Source organism: Triticum dicoccoides, chromosome 4A (assembly GCF_002162155.2).
Source record: "Triticum dicoccoides isolate Atlit2015 ecotype Zavitan chromosome 4A, WEW_v2.0, whole genome shotgun sequence".
In the NCBI taxonomy this organism is placed as follows: Eukaryota; Viridiplantae; Streptophyta; class Magnoliopsida; order Poales; family Poaceae; genus Triticum; species Triticum dicoccoides.
Genome location: NC_041386.1, coordinates 573536196 through 573560469, shown reverse-complemented (window position 1 = coordinate 573560469; position 24274 = coordinate 573536196). Strand labels below are relative to the sequence as shown.

At 46.3% G+C, this 24274-nt stretch overlaps 1 protein-coding gene and 1 long non-coding RNA gene across 3 annotated transcripts; both read right to left on the bottom strand.

Annotated features, from left to right (window-relative positions):
- Window positions 1-1504: 1504 nt before the first annotated feature.
- On the bottom strand, window positions 1505-2251 carry LOC119289175. The gene is made up of 2 exons (XR_005141447.1): window positions 2049-2251; window positions 1505-1971 (listed from the first exon to the last, which is right to left on the bottom strand). It is a non-coding gene; the product is annotated as an uncharacterized LOC119289175 (long non-coding RNA).
- Window positions 2252-7265: 5014 nt separating this feature from the next.
- Window positions 7266-16800, bottom strand: LOC119286860 (phytochrome A type 3). 2 transcript variants are annotated; one of them, XM_037566327.1, is made up of 6 exons: window positions 16574-16800; window positions 10952-13072; window positions 9913-10729; window positions 9246-9542; window positions 8888-9140; window positions 7266-7596 (listed from the first exon to the last, which is right to left on the bottom strand). In XM_037566327.1, the coding sequence occupies exons 2-5, from the start codon at window positions 13011-13013 to the stop codon at window positions 8924-8926; spliced, it is 3393 nt and encodes a 1130-aa protein (XP_037422224.1). In that variant the 5' UTR covers window positions 13014-13072; window positions 16574-16800; the 3' UTR covers window positions 7266-7596; window positions 8888-8923. The 2 variants fall into 2 exon arrangements, with proteins under 2 accessions (XP_037422224.1, XP_037422225.1); XM_037566328.1 differs by having other exon boundaries at window positions 10952-13069.
- Window positions 16801-24274: the final 7474 nt, after the last annotated feature.

The following is a 24274-nucleotide window of genomic DNA, read 5'->3' as shown; positions in this document are numbered from 1 at the left end:
GCCTCCGCCCCGTCCCGACCCTGTCCGCCTCCTCTCCGGCAGCCTCCACCTTCGGTCCATCCTCTGCCCGGCCCCGCTCCGTCCGCCGCCCCGCTCTGTCCGTCTCCGCCCCGCACCGCACGCCCCCGCCCTGCTCGGCCGCCGCCCACTCCCCGATGGCGCCGAAGAAGACGCCGAAGGGCAAGTCCGGTTTCTTCGGCGTGAGGGCGAAGCCCTCCGGGAACTTCGGAGTGGAGTTCTCCGACGCCGGCGGCGTTGGTGGCTCGGCACGTGTCCCGCCGCCGATGAGGCCGCGCGTGCCTACGACATGGCAGTGTGGCGTGCTGGACGGCCGAAGACGGACCTCAACTTCCCGGAGGTCGAGACCTAGGCGGTGGTGGATTGGCTCGTGCCGTAGGGCATCCGGATGGAGGAGATGTCGGCGAAGAAGACGTATAAGAGACCGGCGGTTGTCGTCGCTCCCGGCGAGAGCGACGAGGCGGCGATGTCTCGGTTTGCGCAAGAGCATCCGCAGTATGTCCAGGCCGAGTTGGAGCACTACTGGAAGCTCGAGGCAAAAAAGAAGGGGGTGAAGAAGGAGGACGAGGCCGGCCCTCGACTGTGATCCCTATCGAGTCGTCGGATGAGGACTGGGGTGACTCCGAGGAGGAGGACGAGGGGTGTGATTGCCCGACCAAGGACGAGTTCTGGGAGGAGTTCCGCAGCTCCGACGACGAGTAGTAGTTTCATCTAGTAGTTCGAATAAGTAGTAGTTGAATTTATGTATGAAACTATGTTGAAATTCATGTTTGAACTATGTTGAGATGAAGTTATAGTTGGTCGTTTTAATCTTTGTTTTGGACCATCTGTTGGAGTTGCTTTTTTATTTACATATCCGTTTTGGACCATCTGTTGGAGTTGAGCCTTTTTCGAACATGTAAAAAGCATTTTTGGTGCTTCAAATTTGGACTATCATTGATTTGGAGCACCAAAATATACATCATCAATCGGAGATGCTCAAAGTACGCTTGCCAAAACTAAAAAGGGAATCTTTCCCTAATAATAAACCAAGTACGTCATCGGCGCTTTTGCATAAAAGTCCTTTTGTTTCCTGATAATTGAACCCGCAATCCCTTTTTAAGTGCATATCACGTTTTTGCATAAACCCCCTGTCATTCCATATATTCAACCCGCGATGCTTCTTCCCTTCCATATTTTGTACCTTATCTGCACCCTTCCCGGCGCGGCGGTGGACGAGAAGGTGGGGGGCGGCGCCGCACTCCACCCCATCTAGGCGCCATCGTTCGCCCGCGACGGCGCCGACGGCTACCGTGGCTCAGAGATGGTGGACACTCAGCGGCCCACGCTGAAGGCGGACATCTACTCCTTGGGCGTGCTCCTGCTGGAGCTCCTCACAGGCAAGTGGTTGACGCACACGTCCTTGCAGGAGGGCGACGGCGGCACACTAGACCTGCTGCTGCGGTTGGTGTAGTCGGTGGTGCACGAGGAGTGGACGGCCGATGTGTTTGGCTTGGAACTGTTGCCGATATAGAATAATAGAACAACAATGGAGATACAGAGCAAGCACACAGCACCACAACAGCCTCCAATAGGATACAGAAAGCACATGAGCACCATGCGCATTGCCGCTTGGGCCTCAGACCAACCTCGATCCTCCGCGTCGTGGCCTAATAATCCGGTAAAATTAATAGTCCCGCATCGTTTTCTGATGCATATGGTGTGGCCTGCAAGGGAGAGCGTCCACAATTAATGGGAGAGGAGACCTGCCAATCTGGTCGACGCCATGAGGCTCGAAGAGGCGGTCGAGGACAGTGCGGGAGATGCGAGGGAGATTACAAGAGGCGGTCGAGGCCAGTGCGGGAGATGCTCCTGCTCGACTGTCCGCCAACACCAAGCGAAGACCAAGTCTGGGGAGGCTGCAAGGGGAGCACTGAAGGACAAACCGCGCCGCTGCGAGGGAACTGCTGCTTCCTGTTCGAGAGAGAGGGTGAGGAGAGGGAGGAGACCAAGGGTAGAAGGAGAGGGAGAACCGCGGAGGAGCGGCTCACCGGCAGGGGTCTTGTTGTTGCAGATCGCCGGCGGGCGGCAGGGGTGACTGGCTCGACTCGGGTTTGAGCTCCTGCGAGAGCGCTCGCGTGAAGGCTGTTGGTGAGGCGCGCCTGGGAGGCTGACTGCTTCGTGGACGAGGGCGCGCGAGGAGGAGTTCGGCCATGGAGGTGCTCGGGCGCATGGGATCTGGGAGGCTTGGACTGCGTTGTATGTGCAATGGTAAGTAAACTGAAAACGAGATGGAGATACACGCGTCGCTGAGCAGTGCTCGGCATGTCACACGAAGCCACTAGACTTCACACGCGTCGACCGCAAATAACAAGGAGGGAGGATTATAAATCGGATCCGGTGCACTCCACAACAAGGAGGGAGGGGACATACTGGCCAAACCAGAGCAGAATCGACAGATTAACTCGCTGGCACCGGATTTACATTGGGCAGTGATCTGCGCCGGTGCGCCGGCCCAACTGTTGGGCCGGTCGTATCTGGAACGTCAATTTGTCTTTTGCCCACCCTCAGATCAGCCTCTGAATCATTTTTTTTTCTCAACAGAAAATCGTGTCCAATTCAAAACAGCTATTCGTGCTGGACACCCACCATGGACTCTTCGAGGGCTGACCCTGAAGCATCACCAGCTCGCCGTCCTCGCCCCCGGTCGCCGTCCACGTCGCCGTTGGTCGCCGTGCTCGCCCCCGGTCGCTGGTCGCCGTCCTCGTCGTCGCTGGTCGCCGTCCTCGTCGCTGGTTCCTGTCCTTGTCGCCGGTCGTCGTCCTCCCCGCCGGCCGCCCCGCTGCACCTCCCGTGAAGAGGACGCCGCTTCTCGCTCGTCTCGTCGTCGACGTGCTCGCAACCCCGCCGTCGCCGTTGAAGCTGCATCTCGTGGGCGTTTTGCGGCCCTCGTCACCATTGGTTGCAACATGGCGTTGCTCCATGGTCACACCCCGCCGTCGTTTGGTAGCAGCCTCGCCATCAACCTGTCGCAACCTCGCCATCATAGCCATTGCTGGCTCTAGGTTGAAGCTTTTTTCATAGTCCGTTGAAGCTTTTTTTGTAGCTGCTTCCAGCTTTTCCATGGGGTTGAAGCTTTTCCGTCATGCCTGTTGAAGCTTTTTTCCTCCATTGGTTGGAACTTCTACTAGGCCGGTTGAAGCTTTTTTTCATGTCCGTTTCCATGTTCGGCTGTACCAATACCTCACTCGATTACTCAACGTAGCAGAAAAGTCTGCGGGTTGTAGCAAATAGGTGTGACGGTTCCAGCAAAAAAGAAGCCCGCCAGTGTCGTCCACTTGATTATGGCGTTGATGGCTAATTTCTATGGTTCCAGCAAAACTTGATGCCGGATGTAGCAATTTGTGTCATTGGATGCAGCTCCGGCGACCTGTTCCCCGCACATAATCTCATCGACTTGTATCATCTTTTTGCCGCCAATTCCAGCACACCAGATAGCCGGTTCCAGCACGGGCGCACACTGGTTGTAGCACTGCGATATCGAGGTCGTAGTAGTGCACGACGCCAATCGCAACACCGCTTGCCATGGTTGTAGCACACTCCACGACGGCGACAAGGCCCTGGTTGTAGCAATATCGAGGGGCTCGCCGGCTAAGACAGATAGGAAATTGCTGGCGAGCGTGGCCATGAAATCGACGACCAACGACGTGTCCTTGTAACAGCCTCATGTGGTTTTATTGCAGGGGGAGGAAGGGAGAAGAAGAAGCTCGCAGGAGAAGGCTCATGGTGGTGCGCAAGGTAGAAGAAAGAGAAGAGATAGCAACGTTTCTGGAGATACGATTTTTATGGCCACAAAACGGTTGGTGCAAAAAAGATAAAAATTAGCGCGTGGGACAGGGCACGTGGCTATGTGGGATAGGTGTGTGGGCGAGCAGAGCCGGGGCGACCGGCGCAAGCTTCAGCCGGTCGTCCGGCCATAATCGTTTTCCATTTACATTTTGATGTGCATGCAGTAATAATTGGTAGCGCCCTTAGATTAATATGCACTAGCATATACAACTCTCAAAAAACTGAATACGTATCAATTTTTTCTACCGTTGCAACCACGGGCCTGTTTATTACCATTGCAGTTTGATCAATTCTCAAAAATACTACCTTCGCCTGGGAATAAAAGACTGTGAGAGAATTCTCTGGAACCAACGCACGGTGCATCTTTTGGCATAATTTTTATCCTGTTACAACGCACGAACCATTTTTCTATAATAATGAAGGGGCTATTGTTTTTTGCGGTATGTCACGAAAATTGCCCCCAAAATTATAAAATATTACCCCCAATGCCACCTAGAAGTGATACTAGCAAAACAGTCCGTGTGTTGCAACGGGAGAAATAAAAAATATCATAATCTTCAATTGCCATGACCACATTTTGCTGCATCACCAAGATACACTGGCTCTCTCATTTTCCTGAAATTATAAAAAATGAAAAATCATGAACAATTTTTTAAACTCTTGCACATAACTGAAATCATGAACATTTTTCAAATTCGCGAACATTTATACATATTTTCAAACATTTCTTAAATCATGAACATTTTATATTATTTCAATTTTAAACTGTGAACATTTTTTAATATATTTTAGTTTAATAGCGAACATTTATAGAATCACCGATTTTTTTTGGAAATTTTTTGGTGAAACAATTTTTGGAATTCACGAATATTTTTCCGATTCAAGGAAGGAACATTTTTTAAAAATGCATGATCATTTTTTGAGTGTGCAAACGTTTTATGAATCAATAAACTATTTTATATGTCATGAACAGTTTTCAAATTTTTAGGATAGTTTTCAATTCATGAACATTTTTTGAATTGAGGAATTCTATTCAATTTCATTAAAATTTCTAATACATATTTTTTTTATTTCCCAACATTTTTGTTTCAAAATTAGGAATGTTTTTGGAATATGCAAACATTTTTTAAAAATCACGAATATTTTTAATTGCTGCATCGGTATCACTATAAAAAAAATTACATGTACCCGGAGTATCACCGTGTACGCCAAGTGCAAAAACGCGGGTTCTCGGCTTACAACAACATAAACCGAGTAGCGAGCAGAAACGCACTCACATGTTATGTGTTATCTTACCGCTATCTTTGCAAATTCATCATTAAGTAATCCATATCTGATCATTTAGGATCATTTATGCCATTGTATTTGTATTTGTGGATTAATGTATCATAACAGTCATACATGGTTCCATCATTAATCAAGTTATTCTTGATCATGTTTTTGAATCTTGGATTGCTGGCAAATCTGGCAATTAATTTATCACTCAAACAACTTCGAAAGTAGCAATAGAATAGTGGAAGTACTCAAAAGTACAAAGTGTCATTCTTGAAAAAACATACGCTCTCATCAAGAAAACCTTCCTACCAATCTCCCTCCAAAGACCTAAGTCATACCAGTACTTCTCCTCTAGAATATGATCCACATTAACATGATCACTACATTTATTTATTTTTGTACCCGTTGCAACGCACGGGCCCTTTTACTAGTAGATCACCAAATAAAAGAAGGGAACAGAGGCAAATGTTTTTTTTTACTGCTTTCGGGGTTTACAGCTGATGAAGGTAATGTAAATATCTAGAGGGGTCCGCTATTCACCAGAAAATCTCTCGCTCCTTCCTTTTTCGTTCTCAGGGAGAGGCGGCAAAGAGAGAGAAAGGGGAGCAGCCGCCGCTTCTTCCACCGGCCCATCCCCCGCCGGTCGCAGCCGCACCCTAGGCCTGGTTCTTGAGGTCGGGCTGCGCATCAATGACAATCAGGTGCAGCTAGACGACGCCCGCTCCTTCTCTCATACTTGCAGGGAGTACCTCCTGCGGCAAGCCACGGGCGCCAGCATCGTCCGTGCCCCGCCGACGAGATCTAGAATCCCTTAGATTTCTCCGTCCTTGGTTGGGTTGTGCCAAGGTTCCGGCGTGGCCTAGCTGCTAGTTAAGTTGTGGGCTGATCTCACCATGAAGCTACTGTCCCACTTCTTCACAAAAGGCAGTAAATAGGTAATCCTTACCTCTCTAATTTTTTTCTGCAATTTAATTTAGTTGTCACTGCAAAAAATTTAAAAAATGAAAAAAAAATACATTGGAGAGTTTTGTTGGTTGATCTAATGATTTAATCAATGCATGGTTTGTGAGACTGCCATACTTATAGGAATGTGAGTATTTTAGACGGTTGAGAATTAAGGATATGGGATGTACCACGACCCTAAGTTCGAGCACACTACCTGTGAAAGAAATCTTTATGAGTGATGCACCACAATCTACAAAGATGTGTGTTCCATTTCATTGTTTCTTTATCATTTAGCCAATGTCACCGCTTGGTCGGCAACATGTTAAAGTTGTTCTCGATGCTAAAAACTTGCAACATGCTGAATTTCGCACCCTTGATAAAAATGGGTTGCAAATTTAGCTGGGCAGCCCCCCTCCTCTGCTTTGGTGCTAACTGATGCAACAAAGTGATCAGCTTACAACAACACCACCAGCAAATTTTGCTTCGCAGAAGAATGAAAAGGTTCAGCCGAAAGAACATTATGTATGCAATACAGTTAGCAGAGAGTGCAAAACTGATCTTGATCTTGCTTCCTTCATTGAATGCCAACAGGTCTCCTGTACTAAAGAGATTCCAGGGAGAGAAAAAGGACACTGATGGTTTACCGACTGCCAGCGAAGCCACAAAAAGGCTAATATAAATTTCTTTTGAGAGATTCTACAATGCAAAAATCATGCGTACTAATTTTGCACCACTTCTTTCTGTGATACAGTCTCTGGAGAATCATAAGAATATTGTTAGGAAAAAATACAAGCACCTCAGACTAAAGTACATACACAACCGAGGTCATTTTTTCTAGCAGATTCTTGTACTCCTTTTAGTTGTTTACCGAAGTTGTGTCAATTAATTTGGATCGGAGGGATACCAAAATTTATAACCGAGATCAGCATCTCCTGAAACGCAGCGAGCCATCGAGCTTACTGAATTTTTTCTATTCTCAGACAGAGGAAAGAACCTTTTTCTGGTATGCATCGAGTCCCCATATCTTCTTTCTTCTTTGGAAAACGGCAAGTTATAAATAATGAAGCATCAAAGGGATAGAAAAATACACTGAGCATACATCCGACCTGTGCATAACTAAAATGCACACAGCCAACACTAACACACACACAACACAAGGATCACGCCGGCAAATAGCAAAGCCATAAAAAGACCAACACTATAATAACACAGCACAAGTAGATAACAGAACTTGAATAATCTTGTAGCCAAGTTTACACAAGTACATAACATAGCCATAAAACACTTGTAATGAAGCATCAAAGTTGAACATTACACATACATAGTAGTAGGGCGGACGAGAAGTACATAATAACACAGCACAAGTACACAACCGAACGGTGCCACACAACCTTTCTTTATCCTACAAGCCAACCTTTGCTTCTTTCTTTCTGCATTCACTTGACACTCTACCACAGCCTGCTGCAACCGCGTCGCATCTTCCCCGCAAAGACGTCACCATCGCTCGATCATGGTTCTTTCGAAATGAAGCTGGAAGGGAAAACAAAATTCTTTCAGCAAAAGGCCACAATCCCATCAGCTGTTCTTAAAACCAAAATTCTTTTAAAGACAAGGTCATACATGGAACAAGGTCTAGTGCAGAAACTGAATCAGCCATGTTTGTCCTCCTCTGAATTAAAAGTTTAAAGCAAGGACTGTACGAAAAAAATAGTACGTGGGATCCAGAGAAAACTTTTTAATTTTCAACGATAAAAGTTTCTGCCACCTGTTGGAATGAGCTGCTAGGTGAAAAATATCCTATCCATCAGAGGCGGAGACAGGGGGGTGCGAGCAGGGATCAGACACCCCCCATCGTCTCGCCCCCCCTGTGAATGTTCGCTAGGTATTCGTATACTGGCAGCATAAATATATCGTATGTAGACATAGCTGACGTACTATTTTAGAGTTTTTTTTTTTAGAGTTAAACGACCCAATACTCCAGCCCAAGGGCCCAACACACAGAATCGCTAGTTACCCACGCATCAGGAAAATAGCGTACGTGCAGCCGTCCATCGAGAGTCAGTTTCGTTCCTAATGTTTTTCGTGGCTTCGTGCGCCCATGCTGGAGCCGTGCAAATTCATTCTGTGCCTCTAATCCAGCGATTGAATCATGGCTCCTTCATCAACCGATTTTGGCACAACTTAAGGTAGGCTACTGGTATTATCGTAATACAACAAACTCCCGGTAGTTTTTTAAGATCAGAGACACATACAGTGAACTAGTTCAACTACATATAAAATTAGGTTGATCAACCTATTAGATGTGGTAAGATTACAATTTAGAATTGAAATCGCGCTCTCTGTTCAAAGTTTCAAAGGTTGAAGTATGAAGAGGAGGAATATAACGAAAGTAGATTTATTTTTAAGAGGAAGGCTTCCAGCTCAAATATTCAGATACCCAAAATAAAAATCCACCTGATGTACTCTTTGAGTTAAATTTAAACAAATAGAGATGTAGAATTTTGTACTGTTAAATATTAGTTGCCAATGCTTTTGTATCAAACTATCAATGCTACTTTTGAAACGAAATTCATGTATTGGCTCTCTTGAATATATTATCTTTCTCGCCCCCCTCATGTCCGAATCCTGGCTCCGCCCCTGCTATCCATACCCCCTCATTCAGCGTTGTAGCCCCCAGCCAATGTGTTTGGGAAACAATGATCTTCACAGGTACCCTTTTGATGGAGTATGAATTAAGAAAGCAAGGAAAGATGCAAAGCCAGCAGTTGTGACAAAAGAAACACACTGCACAAGTGTACTGCGTTAGAGTTGTTTCACATACCATCTGATGATCATACGCTTTGCACTGGCTTCTTCATCAGTGCTCCATGGCCGTTGGAGCACAAGCAAGTTCGGCGGTGAGGATGAAGATTGACACACCAGCTTCCCTTAGGTGACGAACATCGCCATTCATGAGCCTCAACAGGTTTCTGGAGACCAGGAGGCCCAAGCCCTCCTCTGACTGCTGCGGGTCGTCCTCCTCAAACATCTGCGCCATTAGCTCTGCAGGGACTCCTAATCCCTGGTGCTTGATCCTGAAAACACACAGAGACAAAAATAACCATCACTAAGCATTCCCACAAGAAGACTTCGAAACTTCCTTTTCAGAAATTAACAGGCATATTGCATGACCGATGTACCTAAGTTCAAGGTCAATAAGGTGAAGATTCTCTCCGATGCTGTTCTTTGTCGCCTTGGCTGAAATCTCGACAGAACCTCCAACAGGAGAGAACTTCACTGAAATAGATAGGAAGTCAGAAAGGATCTGCTGGAGTCGAACACCATCTCCATACACTAGTTGCTTCATAAATCTCTCTGGCAGGTTGCAAGAGACTCTGATGCCTTTTCCCTGGCAGGCTATCAGTACTTGGCTTACAGCAGCCACCACCACATCTTGCAACACAAATTCAGCCATCTCCAAATCCAAGCAACTAGATCTGTGACCACAAATGACAGAAAGCAATTAAGTTATTTTTAGAAGATGATAACAGTGAACTATTATGCAGATAATACCTCTGAAATATAAAAGTAAGCTTGAGCAGTAAGTGAAACCATATATACTGGCTAAATTTTCCGGAAGCAGTAGAAATATAATAACAGCAGTTAGTTCAACAAGTTGTGTAAATGTAACCATGTTTGTTTGTTGTTCCATTTTAATCACATAAGTAGGCATGAAAGCAGGTGAAATTAGAACAACGAACAACGACATCAACGTACGAGGTCCGCAAACTGACAAAAAACAGGTACAGCCATAAGTAAACATGAGAACGTAATAGAACAATTCAGAAGATTTGGCAAGAAGAATACTTTTCCATGATGTTATGTTGATCCAAGTCGGCAAGTATCTTGTTTAGCTGGTGATGACAATTATCTGCAACATGGATCTGCCTCATCTGTTCTTCATTCAAATCTGTGTTCTTTAGTGCTTTTCTGGAGTAAAGCATGCCTGAGAGAGGGTTGTTGATTGCATGTCTCATGTAGGAGAAAGCTTTCAGCCTTTTTAGTGACTTCTGCTCCGAGGCTTGCTGCACCTGCAGTGCTTGTTGCAGCTCATGACTAGGAATATGAATAAAACAGAATACCCCAGTGATGAGACCACCCTCATTTTCCCTTCTGTTCACTGACAGAAGACACTCAGTGTACTTCCCGCTTCGGTCGAAGAAGCCAAATGGAGCCTTTTCCGTTTCTTCGCCGGCTAACGCGCTGTTGATAACAACACAAAGGCTTACAAATGCATCTTTGTTCTTCAAAAGGCAGGAGGCATTTCTACTGTCAAACACTTCACCGAGAAGCATCTTATCGAGCACTTCCTCTCTGTGCCACCCAGTCAGCTTGGTCATTGCAGCATTCCACTCACAACACCATCCAAATTCATCAGCACCAAATATAGGAGGAATGAGTGGGTTTGGGTTGTGAATGATCGCCATGTAGTCTCCCTCAACCCGAGTAAACTTGTCCATCACCAACTTATGGACAGTCATATCTTGGGCTACAAAGCACACCCCAACAACATCATCATGAAGGTCCCGGCTGGCACAAGCATTCACAACCAAGATAACAGGGCCATCATCTCTCTTTGGACCATGAGTCTTTACCTCAAATCGAACTTCTTTCTCTTCTTTGCCTGTTTGATTAGCGGAATATTTATTAGAGACCCATGAACGATCAATATTACTAAGTTATCAATCGCAAATTGTGTAAGCAGTTGACGCAATAACCAGTTAGCTAGGTTCAACACACAAATTATCAACAAATGAAGATAACACAAAGTTTCTGACTAAGGAGGAAGGTAAAGTAGGCGTGGAGGTAAATAGATAGAGAAAAGAAATATAATAAATTTACTCACCCTGCAAAGCTAGATACAGCATCCTCTGGACAACTGATACAGAAGATTCCTCCACAAGGGTAAGTATGTGCCTTCCTATAGCATCATCAACTCTTAGCCCAGTCAATTCTGCCGCTTTCTGATTCCACCCATTGACCAATCCATTGCCATCTACTGCCAAGATTGGAACAGTTGCTGTTTCCATTAGACGAACCATTTCACTGGTCACTGCCTGCAATTCAGCAAGCCCATCAAGCTTTAGATCGCCAATCTGTTCATCTAAACTAGCTTTTCCGGTTGGCTTGACGACACCATCCACCGCCCCTCGAAGTATAAGTTGCAATGAATGAATAGCATCCATCTCAGAATCAGTCCAAGCCAAGCTCTTCATCTTGACAACTTCAAGGAATGCCTTGAAAGACAACCTGGGGTGCATCCTTCTGCTGTCATCCATGTCCGATGGATCATTCTTTGCACCTCCCCATCTGATTTCTTTAGCTGTAGGTGACCTGAACCAAAAAAGAATATCACTGGAATTGATCTTAGCCACTGCCATCCCACAAACCGTATCACCAAGAGCAGAGGCTCCTGGGTAGCCAGCATCATGGAGGCTCTCAGTACTCAGGCCAGTGGAGTCCATGTGAACTTCCGACAGCCACAAGGCAAGATCGCGTATCTGAGACTCGGTTGGTGCAGTACCCAGACGCCATACTTTGCCCCCATACAAAAGAGCAGCACCGTCACATTTGATTAGGTCCATGATATTGGGTGCCCCTGATACTATAGTCAGGGGAGAGGCTTCCTTGAACAGCATGTCAGAGAGAATTGTTTGCATCCTCAGTATGCTTTTTTCACGTAACTGTTTCTGTACTTCAAACTCCTTGTTGACATGGACAGCAAACACCTGTGCTAAGAACTCACAAGCATAGCGCAGCGGAAAAGGGACATATCTAGGGCTCTCATGGTGGCAAACAATAAGGCCCCATAGTATCTTCTTCTTCTGCTGCTGTGCTGGTTGTTCAGACCCGACCTCGTCATCCTCTTCATTCTCATTAACCACAACAGCCATGACAAGGGATGCAATTGAGTTCATGTTCTCCATATACTGAAGGTGACAGCTGTGTGCTGCCCTGAGTGCTGAACCACACAAGCTAATATCAAAGGGGAGTGCCTCATCTTCAATGACCTTTATGGGTCTTGCGCGGACATCGCAGATCAGCCGCACTTTGTTCTTCATGAAAAGAAACCTGGCTGCTTGAGGGATATCAGTGGCTGGATAGTGCAGGCCCAGATAAGGCTCAAGGCCAGGCTTTGTGATCTCGGCGAAGACCTCGCCATGGTTATCTTCATGAAACTTGTAAGCCATAACCCTATCATACCCTGTAAGGTCAAAGACTTCCTTGACCACAGTATTGCATAGCAGCTCCATGCTTCCACCTGGCAGTGCCTGGATCTTGGAGATTGCCTTGGCAGCAAGCTTGTAAGACTGCAAGGCCCCAGCAGCAGTGGCAGGAAATTCTGTGGGGTTTACAGGCTCAAAGTCTACCACCAAACATCCGGTTGCTCGGTGAACAATGGCATAGAAAGGCTTGCCTGAGGTCTTGCACTGAACCAGGATAGGATTCAGCAAAGAAACATCAGCAAACCCTAGTGCCTTGTGCAGAGCCGCGGCACCCTGGTCAGTGAACAGAGACCGTACATTTGTGCCGATGTCAAGCCTTGGGGGATCGTCGACACTGGGCACTGCATGGCTGACAGTTGTAAGCATTTCTGGCGCGTTCTCACTGAACGCGATGACATTGAAGCTCTTCTCATCAAGGGCCAACAAGCAACCAAACGACTGGATCATCTTCCCTCTCTGAATGTGCTGCAAGTAGGCTATGACCTTCTCTGACCGCCCTTCCTGCAGCACAGTTGGAGTGTCCCGCTGGGCTTCGACCAGCTTGGAGTAGTCGAAGGAGTCACTAGATTCTTCAAACTCAGCATTGAGTTCAGCATCAAGGGTTGTTTGTGCCAACACCCTTTCCTGGGTGCTCTGGCGGTTCCTGCTGGACGAACTGGAAGCAGCCCTTGAGGAAGACATCTGCTGCCTCGAGTACTTGAACCGCTCTCAGCAGCGGTGTCTCCTGTGTGTCACTCCTGCTGGACATAGATAAATGAGAAGCGGCAAACACTAATTAGTAGTAAAATATAAAAGTATGGTAAACCATTAACGGCTTGCAAAAAAAGAAACAGAGACGATCATAATGGCTAAATATATTTGCTTGGTGCTACTAAAGATGTGTTTCTTTTCCTGGTTTAAGAAGCGTGAACAAATTTGACAGAGACTAGAAGAATAAAGATCCATAAAGTACAAAATCTCCTGCAAACCCAAAAAGCTTGTAAAGAGACTTCCCATGCTAACCATAGGGAAGTCACTAGTAAGATGCCCATGCGTTGCACGGCTAACCAAAATGCATTGATCTAGAGTACTTTATTTCACAACTTATGTGGTGGTCATCTCATGTGTAACAAATATCAATATGTTTCTTTGGATATATTCATTCTGCTTTTGAGCTCACAAGCATCCGGGTGAAGAGTAAATGCAGACAGAATAGCAAACATAACAAACCTATTCTTGCAAACAAACACGTTCCAGTGTTCAAGCTGCATGCAAAACTTCATGAAGAAAAAACACTTGTGGTGCTTTGCCAAAAAAAGCTTTAAAAATAGTTTTTTAACAATTTGTTTATTTTTCTAGTCCAACATTAATGTTATTTTTTCATGAAATGTTGCACAAATAGTTCTACATGTTTGTTTCCAAAAGATTTCTTTAAATTTTATTGATATTATTTGAGCTCAAGAGCCAAGTTCATGTCCCATCTTCCTTCTGGCATTTCTTATGCAACAATCAAGTAAAAAAATAGGACGAACCTATAATTAGATCCTTGCCGTGCCGAGCTGAGTCGGGCCGAGCAACTACAGAATAGGCATTTCTTCCATATGTTACCATTACATATCTGCAACTGCAGAAGAAGATTTTCTTCTTCATCAATACCCATACATTGGTCCTTGTCAGATCAGAAGGCGAAGAGCAGTGCATCTCACCTCCCCACACTCTGTTCCATCTATGAGAGTGTGATCAACATGGATTGCGTTGCCGGGAAGGGGGAAATAATAGTAGGTGGTGGCTGCGCCGCCGAGGATGAGCAGGGCGTAGCCACCAACGTACTTGTGCGTACTTGTGGGGGTTGGTGTTGGAGGAGACAGGGGAGGACATAGACGTTGTGGTCGCAGTTGGGGCTGCTGAAGCAAGAATACAGGGGAGGCAGTGAAATGTTGGGGCTCGAACGACTCCGGTGGTGAAATGTTGGGGCTGTGGCTCGTTTCCAGCCCAGTATTTTTTTTTTAAATTAGCAGCGAAATGTATAGGCTACAAGAGCAGCCCAAGCCCAATACGAAGCTATCCTTATTTGGTGACCTAGACGAGCAGCATGTACCCACTGACCCACGCGATGCATCCATCCCCCCCGCCGCCGCACACAGCTGTTGCTCGCACCTCCCTCCCTCTTACATTCTCTTCTTCTTCCCAACGCATCCATAATCCGTCCCCGCCGCACGCACACAGGCATGCTTTCGTCGCCGAGCACACACACGCACGCAGATGCTCGCGCGTTGCCCACCCTTGTTCTTCTCTGCTTGTGTTGCGTCCTCACCAACGTTGGCAGGTGCGTGCCCTCCGCCTCAACGCCGCACCGCCACTTGCTCTGGCACGCCCTGGTGGCCGGCGGTGACCAGCATCACTCACAGCACATCCACAGCATGCACCTCCCTTGTCCATCCACTCACGAGCCGCTCAGGCTAAACAGAGCCAGTGCAGAACGAGCCGAGCCACCCATATGCAGTTCGTTGGCATCACCCAGCTGAGCCGAGCTGGCTGCTTCTGAGCGAGCTAACATGGCTCTGTCTGAATTCGGCTTGGCTCGTGTCCAGTCCTAATCGGCAGCATACTTACCCAGGTCGAAGTCAGGGAGACAGGGAAGGGGGTGGTGGAGACGGCGAGGAGGGGTTTGTGGTAGTGGTCGGCAATGGAGCCTGGGGGCGAACGAACAACGGCACCGACCTGTCCAGATCCTTCTTTCTTTCCTGAGATGGCGCTAGATGAGGTGGGGTAGAGATGGGCTAAACGCTGAACTGGAGTGGCAGGGGGTTATTTGTAAAATTGCCATAGTTTGTCTCAGACGCGTTGGATGCAAATCGGATGGCTGTAAATGAAAGATGGCAGGCACACCATCATCACCAACTCAGATTTTTATAGGAGTAGAGAAATTTGTATATCTGCAATGGTGCAACTTATCCTATTCATCACTTGAATATTTTCAAAGCGATCAGTCGGCTGTGATTTTAGCTGGGTCGGGTTCACTCTTCTCAACATTACTGTAACCAGATGGTCCTTTTTCCAAACAAAATATATGGCTTAATAAAAAGTACTCCCTCTGTAAACTTTTATAAGATGTTTTAGGCCACTACTTTAGTGGCCTAAAATTTCTTATAAAAGTTTATAGAGGGAGTAGAATAACAGTTGGAACAATTTCTTATACAGGAGTCAATTATCTTATCTGGAGAAAAAGAATGTGGCCATAGTATTGGGAAGGTTAGTTCTGGCCTTTCTGTTGTGTACTTGTATTATTTCTCTTGATTGATGCAGAGGAGGCCGGGGTTATCCCCTTTTCGAAAGAAAAAACTTGTATTATTTCTCTTTTCCTTTTCTTGCGAAGAGTGTACTTGCATTATTTCAACAAATACAGAATACCCCCATGCCAAAATTGGGAAGGAAAAAACTCTAGCAAGGCACGGCCAACACTTACAGGTACTTCCAGTAAATATGCCTTCCCGGATCATGGTTCCATTTCATATGTATTCCTCGTAGAGGTGTGGATTTTGAGTTTTCGCGTACCGAAGCTCCTGGTTTTCTAGCTAGTACATCATAGTGCAAGACTGAAAGCTTAAAAGGTTTCAGAAAAGGCAACTAACCTACAGCTACAAGAGAACAGGAAGAAGCTAAATGATGAATCGAATCGAACAACAAAAAATCAGCACGCTACTATCATCGAGATATCTATCACCGCAAACAACCAAGCAAAGCAGATTACAAGGGGCCTCCGTCTCAGCAAAGCGATCTCCGGGATCAATGAACCGCTCGGCGATTCTGTCATTCCGGCGACACTGACATGGCACATGGGAAGTCTGTAAATGGGACGAACGCCAGCACCATAACACCTCTATCGCTCCCAAATCAGCCGAGCAGAGAGATGCTCTGCTTTCACTAGTCAACCAGAAAGGGGATTCTGATTCTGAATCCCCACACTTACATACTACAGAACAGGAACGTCACTCTCTCAGCCTTCGCCACAAATTCATGCTGTGTAGTAGTATGATGCTAGGCCCTGACCACCGGGAACAGAGCAGGAACGTCGCCCTCTAGCTTCCCAGGATCAAAGGGGGGAGGAAAATACCTTCTGAACTGGTATCACCACACACATCCAAAGTCAACAGGGAAGAAAACCTTTCCGGCATCACTATGATACATCAAAGCTCCAAGCCTCCAAGCATACATACACGCAGGCGGAAGGAGGAAGGAGAGGAGAGGAGAGGAGAGGGTACCTGCTGCCCGGCGCCGGCGGCAATGGAGAGGTGAGGTAACGGGGCCGTGGTGGAGGGGAGGAGGGGAGTAGTGGAGTGAGCAGGGAGTGAGGCCCGTGGGTGGTGGACGCGAAGCAAATAAATACAGTACTGGAAGTGGCGGCGTGGCGTGGCGCGCCGACCCTTGCTCCGCGCCGCGCCGCGCCCATGACCGGCGCGGATGGGAGGGCGATGGGAGCTGTCGACGCTTAATTGGCCGCAGCCTTTCCATGTCGACTTGATTAACCTAATAACTTCACCTGCTTCCCATCGGGGGTTAACCCGTTGTGGAACTGCACGATATCGTTGCCCTTTCCTCAACGAGCTGCTCGATCTGTGATTTTTCTTCCTTTTTAAAACCGTTCTGCTATTCCGCCCTCCCCACACACACTTCCTTTTCGCGAATGCGCAAATGACTTGAGTATCATCGTATTTTGTTCATCTCATTTATATCACACGAATCATATTATAAGTCACGTACAAACTGACATGTCAAAACTGAAAGATGCTAGTCTTTGCATAAAGAAACAACAACCAAAAAATAAAATTATAATCAAGACCGAAAGATCCTCTAAACTTGACACCAACGCCCGTCACCTGTCTCTCAAACGACCACAATAACCACCAAAGAAAAAAAACGACAGATCACCTTCACACCCGAGCTCGAAGCGGCTCCGTCACCGATATGCACCTTTACAGACCTTCAAGGATGAAACAATTACTGTTGAAAGAATCAGGCCGGGGCAACACCCCGAACACGCCATCAAACTCCGGGTCCCCGAAACAGACACATTATTTGTCTAGTCCGGACTCGTCCACAGACAGAGAGATGGTGCCGCCCGCCATCCAACCCTTTCCCCTAAACGTTCGTCTTTGTTTTTTTCCTTAAGTCAGCAACACTTAAAATAATAGCATATCAAATATTTGATGAGTGAAAATATTCAAATGAGGTAGTAGTTCTAATTTTAAAACAATTCGATCAAGTTTTGAGATAAAATAGTTCAAACTTGAATTCAACTCACACATATGTTTCAGTTGTCCCCTTTAACCATTCACAAATGCTCAATTAATTTGAGCTGCTCATGAGTTGCTCGATACTGAATTTATTGACGCATATGAACAAACTGATCAAATGTGTTCAGATGTTGATGTAGAAGTTGGATAGGATCACTGATGTACTCAAATTCCAGACCTTCAACGACATCTTCACCTTCATCCTCCATGACCAGGTTGTGCATGACCATACAATATGTCATCACCTCCAACAAGGTCTCGGATTCCCTTGTTTAGCAAATCCACAAACAACAGCAAAATGGGCTTGAAGCACTCCAAATGCTCTCTCCACATTCTTTCTAGCTCCTTCTTGTTATTGGGCAAAGTGAGCTCTTTTCTGACCAACTGACTTAAAGATGGTCTTCACAAAGGTACCTCATAGAGGATAGATATTATCAACCAGATAGTAGCTCATGATGTACTCATGCCTATTCACGGTGTAGCTACACAAAAAGGAGCTTGACCTTCAGTCTAAGAGGGAAGTCACATCAACGCACTTAGGGAGGAGCGTGATGAACACCTCAATGAGCTTTTGGAATACTATCGTTATTATTCATTTTTTGTGATAAGCATGTTTATTATTCTACTAAAAGACCACGGCTAAAAAATTACCATTGAATAGAAACCATATGTGATTTATAGATACTTTATAGAATTTAACTTTTATGTTCTTGTAGTAGTTAGTGACGAAAACCTACAAAGTTTGTACCTCAAAAAGAGTCAGTGTTATGAATTGAGTGCGACTCGGATGCGAATTGAGTGTGACTCAGATGGTTAGCTTCCTTGTGGTGAAACCAATTCACCAGGGTTTAAGTCCTAAATTTAGTATTGATACTCGCATTTTATTTCTTCATTTATTTTAGTCTTTCTGGCGGCACCTACTCAATATCTAGAAGGTGCTCATAGAGATAGTGTTTTGGTGCATGCGTTCACACGGATAGATATATGTACATGTGTCTGAGCATCTCCAATTGCTTTTAATTTTAATAGTATAGATGTAAACGATCATACATACGCATATCAGCGATTGTATTGTATTAATTTTATTTTATTTCGTAAAAATCAGCACCCCACATAGCAACTTGGAACGACGAGACATCATATCTCATTGTCAAGCTTGGGGTATGGCTCGCTCTAATCAGCATCCAAACGGTTGAGTCGCTTCGTCTTGCTGCAATAGATGACTCAACTTTATACTAACTTTAGTATAAAGTTGAATCATCTATTTTGGAACGGAGGGAGTACTATTTAGTGCATTGTTGAATGCCTTTCCAAAGCTGTTTAAGCTTACATAGGTTTTTCTAAAAAAAACGTAAGATCTCGTTTGTTTTCTCTTTATATCTGACAATTGAGCATTGTTTTTCTCAATTATGTACAAGTATAATGCACCCACACAAAAATCACACCTGCTTTCTCAAAATTCACGGTGATCACGATGGACACACATGCTAACCGTCCAAGAGACTTCCCTAATGACGATGGTGGTCATGGGAAAGACGGGGCTATCACGCCTTTGCCAGAGGCAGCCATCCGCGCGAAACCGTTGTGGCATCCAGCCAGGCGTTCCCCTAAAACTTCAGAGCATCTACAACCAATCATTTCAGACTAACGGTTCTATTAGTGCTTCGCCATGAAAAGTGCGTTGACCGGGCTTCTTAAACTGGCCGTGAACGACCGAGCTTACCGGCACCCCTTAAACCCAACCCAAATTTAAGATGGATATGGGGAGGCCCGGGCGCATTTGCTATGTTAGCACGACCAATCATGACCCGCATAGACCACACACAAAATATCCGTCCCGAGTGAACTCTAATTTCACTTCACTCTCCGCTCCTCAGGGGTATCAGTGGGTGCTCGTGCCCATGCCAACAGTGCGATGGATCCGGAGGCGTGCGTTTCCCGCCATAGGGAGTGGCGGGCTAGGGATAGGGCGGCGGTGTCGAAAGCAGTCGTACATTCTGCCCGCGCCGACGCAAATTGCCTGCGGAGTCAAAATAATCTGGTTAAGTTTTGAGATAAAATAGTTCAAACTTGAATTCAACTCGGACATATGTTATAGTTGTCCCATTTAACCTTCCATAAATGCTAAGTCAAACCTTTCTTGAGTTGCTCATGAGTTGCTCAATACTGAATTTATTGACGCATTTGAACAAATTGATCAAATGTGTCTGAATTCTGATGTGAAAGTGGGATAGGATCACCAATGTACTCAAATTCTAGACCTTCAACGACGTCTTCTCCCTCATCCTACATGATCATGTTGTGCATGACCATACAACATGTTATCACCTCACACAAGGTCTCACATTCCCTTGTTTAGCAAGTGCGCGAGCAACAGCAAAACGGGCTTGAAGCACTCCAAATGCCCTCTCCCCGTTCTTTCTAGCTCCTTCTTGTTATTAGGCAAAGTGAGCTCTTTTTTGACCAACTGGCTCAGAGATGGTCTTCACAAAGATACCCCATAGAGGATAGATACATAAAAAAGAGTCGGTGTTGCGAATTGAGCGTGGCTCAGATGGTTAGCTTCCTTGTGGTGAAACCAATTCACCAGGGTTCAGGTCCTAAATTTAGCACTGATGTCGCACTTTTCTTGATTTATTTTAGTCTTTTTGGCGGTAGCTACTTAATATCTCGGAGGTTCTCACATAGATAGGGTTTTGGTGCATGCGTTCGTACGGATAGTTGTATGTACGTGTGTGTGAGCACTCTGCGATTGCTTTTATTTTCAATATAGTACATATGTAAATGATTATACATACATGTATATGTGATTGTATTGTATTAAAAAGTCATTTTTTGTAAAAGTCAGCACCCCACATAGCAACCTGGAACGACGAGACATCATATCTCCTTGTCAAGCTCAGGGCATGACTCGCTCTAATCAGTATCCAAACGGATGAGTTGTTTCGTCTTGCTGGCTAATATTTAGTGCATTGTTGAATGCCTTTCCAAAGCCGTTTAAGCTTACGTAGGATTTTCTAAAAAAAATGTAAGATTTTATTTGTTTTCTCTTTATATCTGACGGTTAAGTATTAATTTTCTCAACTATTACAAGTATAATGCACCCACACAAAAATCACACATGCTTTCTTAAAATTCATGGTGATCGCCATAGACACACATACTAATCGTCCAAGAGACTTCCCCAATGACGGTGGTCACGAGAAAGACGGCGTTGTCACGCCTTTGCCAGAAGCAGCCATCCGCGCGAAACCATCGTGGCATCCAGCCAGGCATTTCCCTAAAACCTACATCCGATCATTTCAAACTAACGATTTGATTAGTGTTTCGTCATGAAAAGTGAGTCAATCGGGCTCCTTAAACTGGTGGTGGACGTCAGAGCTTACCGACACCCCTTAAATCCAGCCTAAATTTATGATAGATATAAGGAGGCCCAAACACATTTGCCATGTTAGCCCAACCCACCATGACCCGCATAGACCACACGAGTGCACCATAATTTCACTTCACTCTTAATTTCACTTCACCATAATTTCATTTCAAACTAACAATTTGAACTTAATACTCTAGATGCATGCTGGATAGCGGTCGATGTGTGGAGTAATAGTAGTAGATGCAGGCAGGAGTCGGTCTACTTGTCTCGGACGTGATGCCTAAATACATGATCATACCTAGATATTCTCATAACTATGCTCAATTCTGTCAAATGCTCAACAGTAATTTGTTCACCCACTGTAAAATACTTATGCTCTCGAGAGAAGCCACTAGTGAAACCTATGGCCCTCGGGTCTATCTTCCATTATATTAATCTTCCAACACTTAGTTATTTTCATTTCATTTTATTTTACTTTGCATCTTTATCATAAAAATATCAAAAATATTATATTATCATATCTATCAGATCTCACTCTCGTAAGTGACCGTGTAGGGATTGACAACCCCTTATCGCGTTGGTTGCGAGGATTTTTTTGTTTTGTGTAGGTGCGAGGGACTCGCGCGTAGCCTCCTACTGGATTGATACCTTGTTCTCAAAAACTGAGGAAAATACTTACGCTACTTTGTTGCATCACCATTTCCTCTTTAAGGAAAAACCAACGCAGTGCTCAAGAGGTAGCAGTCCCCACCTGGCGGCCACCCAACCGCCACCGGTCGTCTTATTTATGACGACCACCGACAGCGGGCCCACGCGTCAGCCAATGGAAGCGTCCTTTTTTAACCACGCGTGCGGTGGGGTCGGCCTCATCCACTTCTCCCGTCCACATCTGCCCCCCACCACTCTCTTTGCTTCCTCGCCGGCGACCGAAAACCCTAGCCATGGGCCTCTTCGGCAGCAGCAGTGGCAAGGGCAAGGGCACCCCCGGCGCCTCGTCCTCCCGTGCTCCCCTTCCTCCTCCTCCAGTAGCGATGCGTTTCCGCCCTGGTTGCCGGCGCCTGCACATCCCGGTGCACCAAGCGTGGTGGCCGTGTACAGGCAGCCATTGCCGTACCCCGATGTCACGCTGCCGCACCGTTGGCATCTGGATCCGCAACGGATCCCGGTGCCGGTGGTTCCTCGTACCCAACAGGCGCATGACGACGAGGTGCAGGCGCCACGCGCAGCTCATGCCGGAGCAGCGTCGGCTGCCAGAGTACGCTGCCGACTCCCCCAACTGGGAGGCGTGGTTCGCCCTCGAACACGAGGAGCAATGGCGCTCGGGTGTCGATGCCGTCCCGCCGTCGTTCCCATCGCCGCCCCCGCAGGTAGAGCCGGAGGACATGGAGGCGGAGGCGGAGTACCAAGCCGCCCTCGAGGAGGCCCTGCAGCACGCGCTGGAGGCTAGCCGCCTCGAGGAGGACACGCACTGGGATGGGCTGGAGCAAGCCCTTGCCCTGTCGGCAGCGGAGGACTCTGTCCACACCCCACTCTTCGTGCCGCCACCGTCGCCGCCCGTCCATCCCAAGTCGGAGCCGGAGCCGACGCGTAAGCGCTCCCCGCCTCCACCCACTTGGCCGGAGGAGGCTTACTCGTGGACAGGTCAGTACCGCGAGTGGGTGAGCGCGCCTCCCGTCCACTTTGTCGCGACGCCGGAGAAGGAGGCGGCCCACCTCGAGCGATGGAAGGAGCACTGGCTCTGCCAGGAGCAGGCCGACGGCGAGGAGCAGATGCGCTACGACGCCATGCTCCAACGCGACGCGGAGGCGCTCCGGCTCGAGGAGGAGGAGGAGCGCGCGCGGCTTGCCGCAATGCCGCCGGCCCAGCAGACGCCGGAGGAGGCTGCCCTGACAGCGTACCAGGCGGCGTTCGGGTGGGCTGGCCCTGCTCCGGTCTTCATCGACCTCACTGACGATGGCGGCATCGACGGCAAGGGCAAGAGTAAGGCCGATGACGTCTAGGGCAGTGTGCCAGGCGGCAGCAGGCGGGCGCAGACTTTTTTTAATGTTTTATTTAATGTTTATTAGATTTAGGTGGACTTTGACCGGCGTTTGACCGGCCACTTTATGTTTAATTTTGTTGATTTCATGCAACTTATTTTTTTTCTTCACGGCGGCATATTTGGGTCGGCCTCTCCGTTGGGCGGTCAAGCCGACCCATTTTAAAATGCGGACGCGCATGTTTGCTTGGTCGATCTAAACAGACCAAAAGCGGACAAAAGCATGTGTCCGTCCGGGTCGCCCCGTTGAAGTTGCTCTTAGGGTACTGAATATGAGGTATACTAGATCATTGATGGCGCGCGTTACTGCGCCCGTCTATTTTGTCAGTTAAATAATATAATATTTGTAAATATACAGACACATGGACGCAAGACGAATGAAACTTTTGCAAAAACTCGACCGTAACATTACTCAGTTATCGAAGAGCAATTTTTTGCAAGAAAGTAATGTGGTAGTAGAGGAGAGCTCGCATTTGTCTTGTGTCTAGTGGACTTGGAAGTTGATTCGAGTTTAGACTTACTGGTCGTTCCTTAATGTAGACTCTTGATGGGTACTTAATAAATGTATTTGAAGGGGAGTTTTTGCAATGTACACAATCCTAATTTATTACCTATTTATATTCAACTATTTGTTGGGAGAGGAGACATGAGTTTGATTGACTTTGGCTGGATTTGTGCCATCAGTCAGTTCATAGGTGGTCAATAAAATTGGGTTGTTATGAAAACATACACAACAATCTAGTATTAATAAAATAAACCGTCAATAAGATGACAATCACCAGGAGAAAACAAATATGTACATGTAATTTGACAACCTTTCAATGTTGATTTTAAGCATGGTGCATCGATGAAATCTCCACTAATTTATACCCAGTGGACATCCATCTTCAACAGCAAAAAATAAACTCTGCTTGATTCTTGAGGCATTATTACATCCATGGACGAAGATTCCTAAAGAATGAATTTAATTAGATAGGTAATAAAATAGCACTGAAATGTACCATACAAGGAGCCTATAGCAATAAGATCTTTCACTTATTTAAGAGCAATCCAACTGAACGATATTTGCAGGAAGTCGTAAATTGGCAGCAATATATGATACGTGAAGAGGCCATCCAAAATATATCATCATGGAGAAGGGTCGACTTGCACAAAAGAAATAATGTCCAAAGTGGCTACCGATGGGCAGTTGAACACCTTGCACCACATACAAAAAGAAAAGCTCACAGTTAGAGCACGTAATATCATGAGCAAGATG

Coding starts and splice junctions, on each gene's coding strand:
- LOC119286860 (XM_037566327.1), bottom strand. CDS start 13,013: ATGTCTTCCTCAAGGGCTGCTTCCAGTTCGTCCAGCAGGAACCGCCAG. Junction 10,730..10,951: donor GCTGTATCTAGCTTTGCAGG/GTGAGTAAATTT, acceptor CTAATCAAACAG/GCAAAGAAGAGAAAGAAGTT. Junction 9,543..9,912: donor CAACATAACATCATGGAAAA/GTATTCTTCTTG, acceptor TTGTGGTCACAG/ATCTAGTTGCTTGGATTTGG.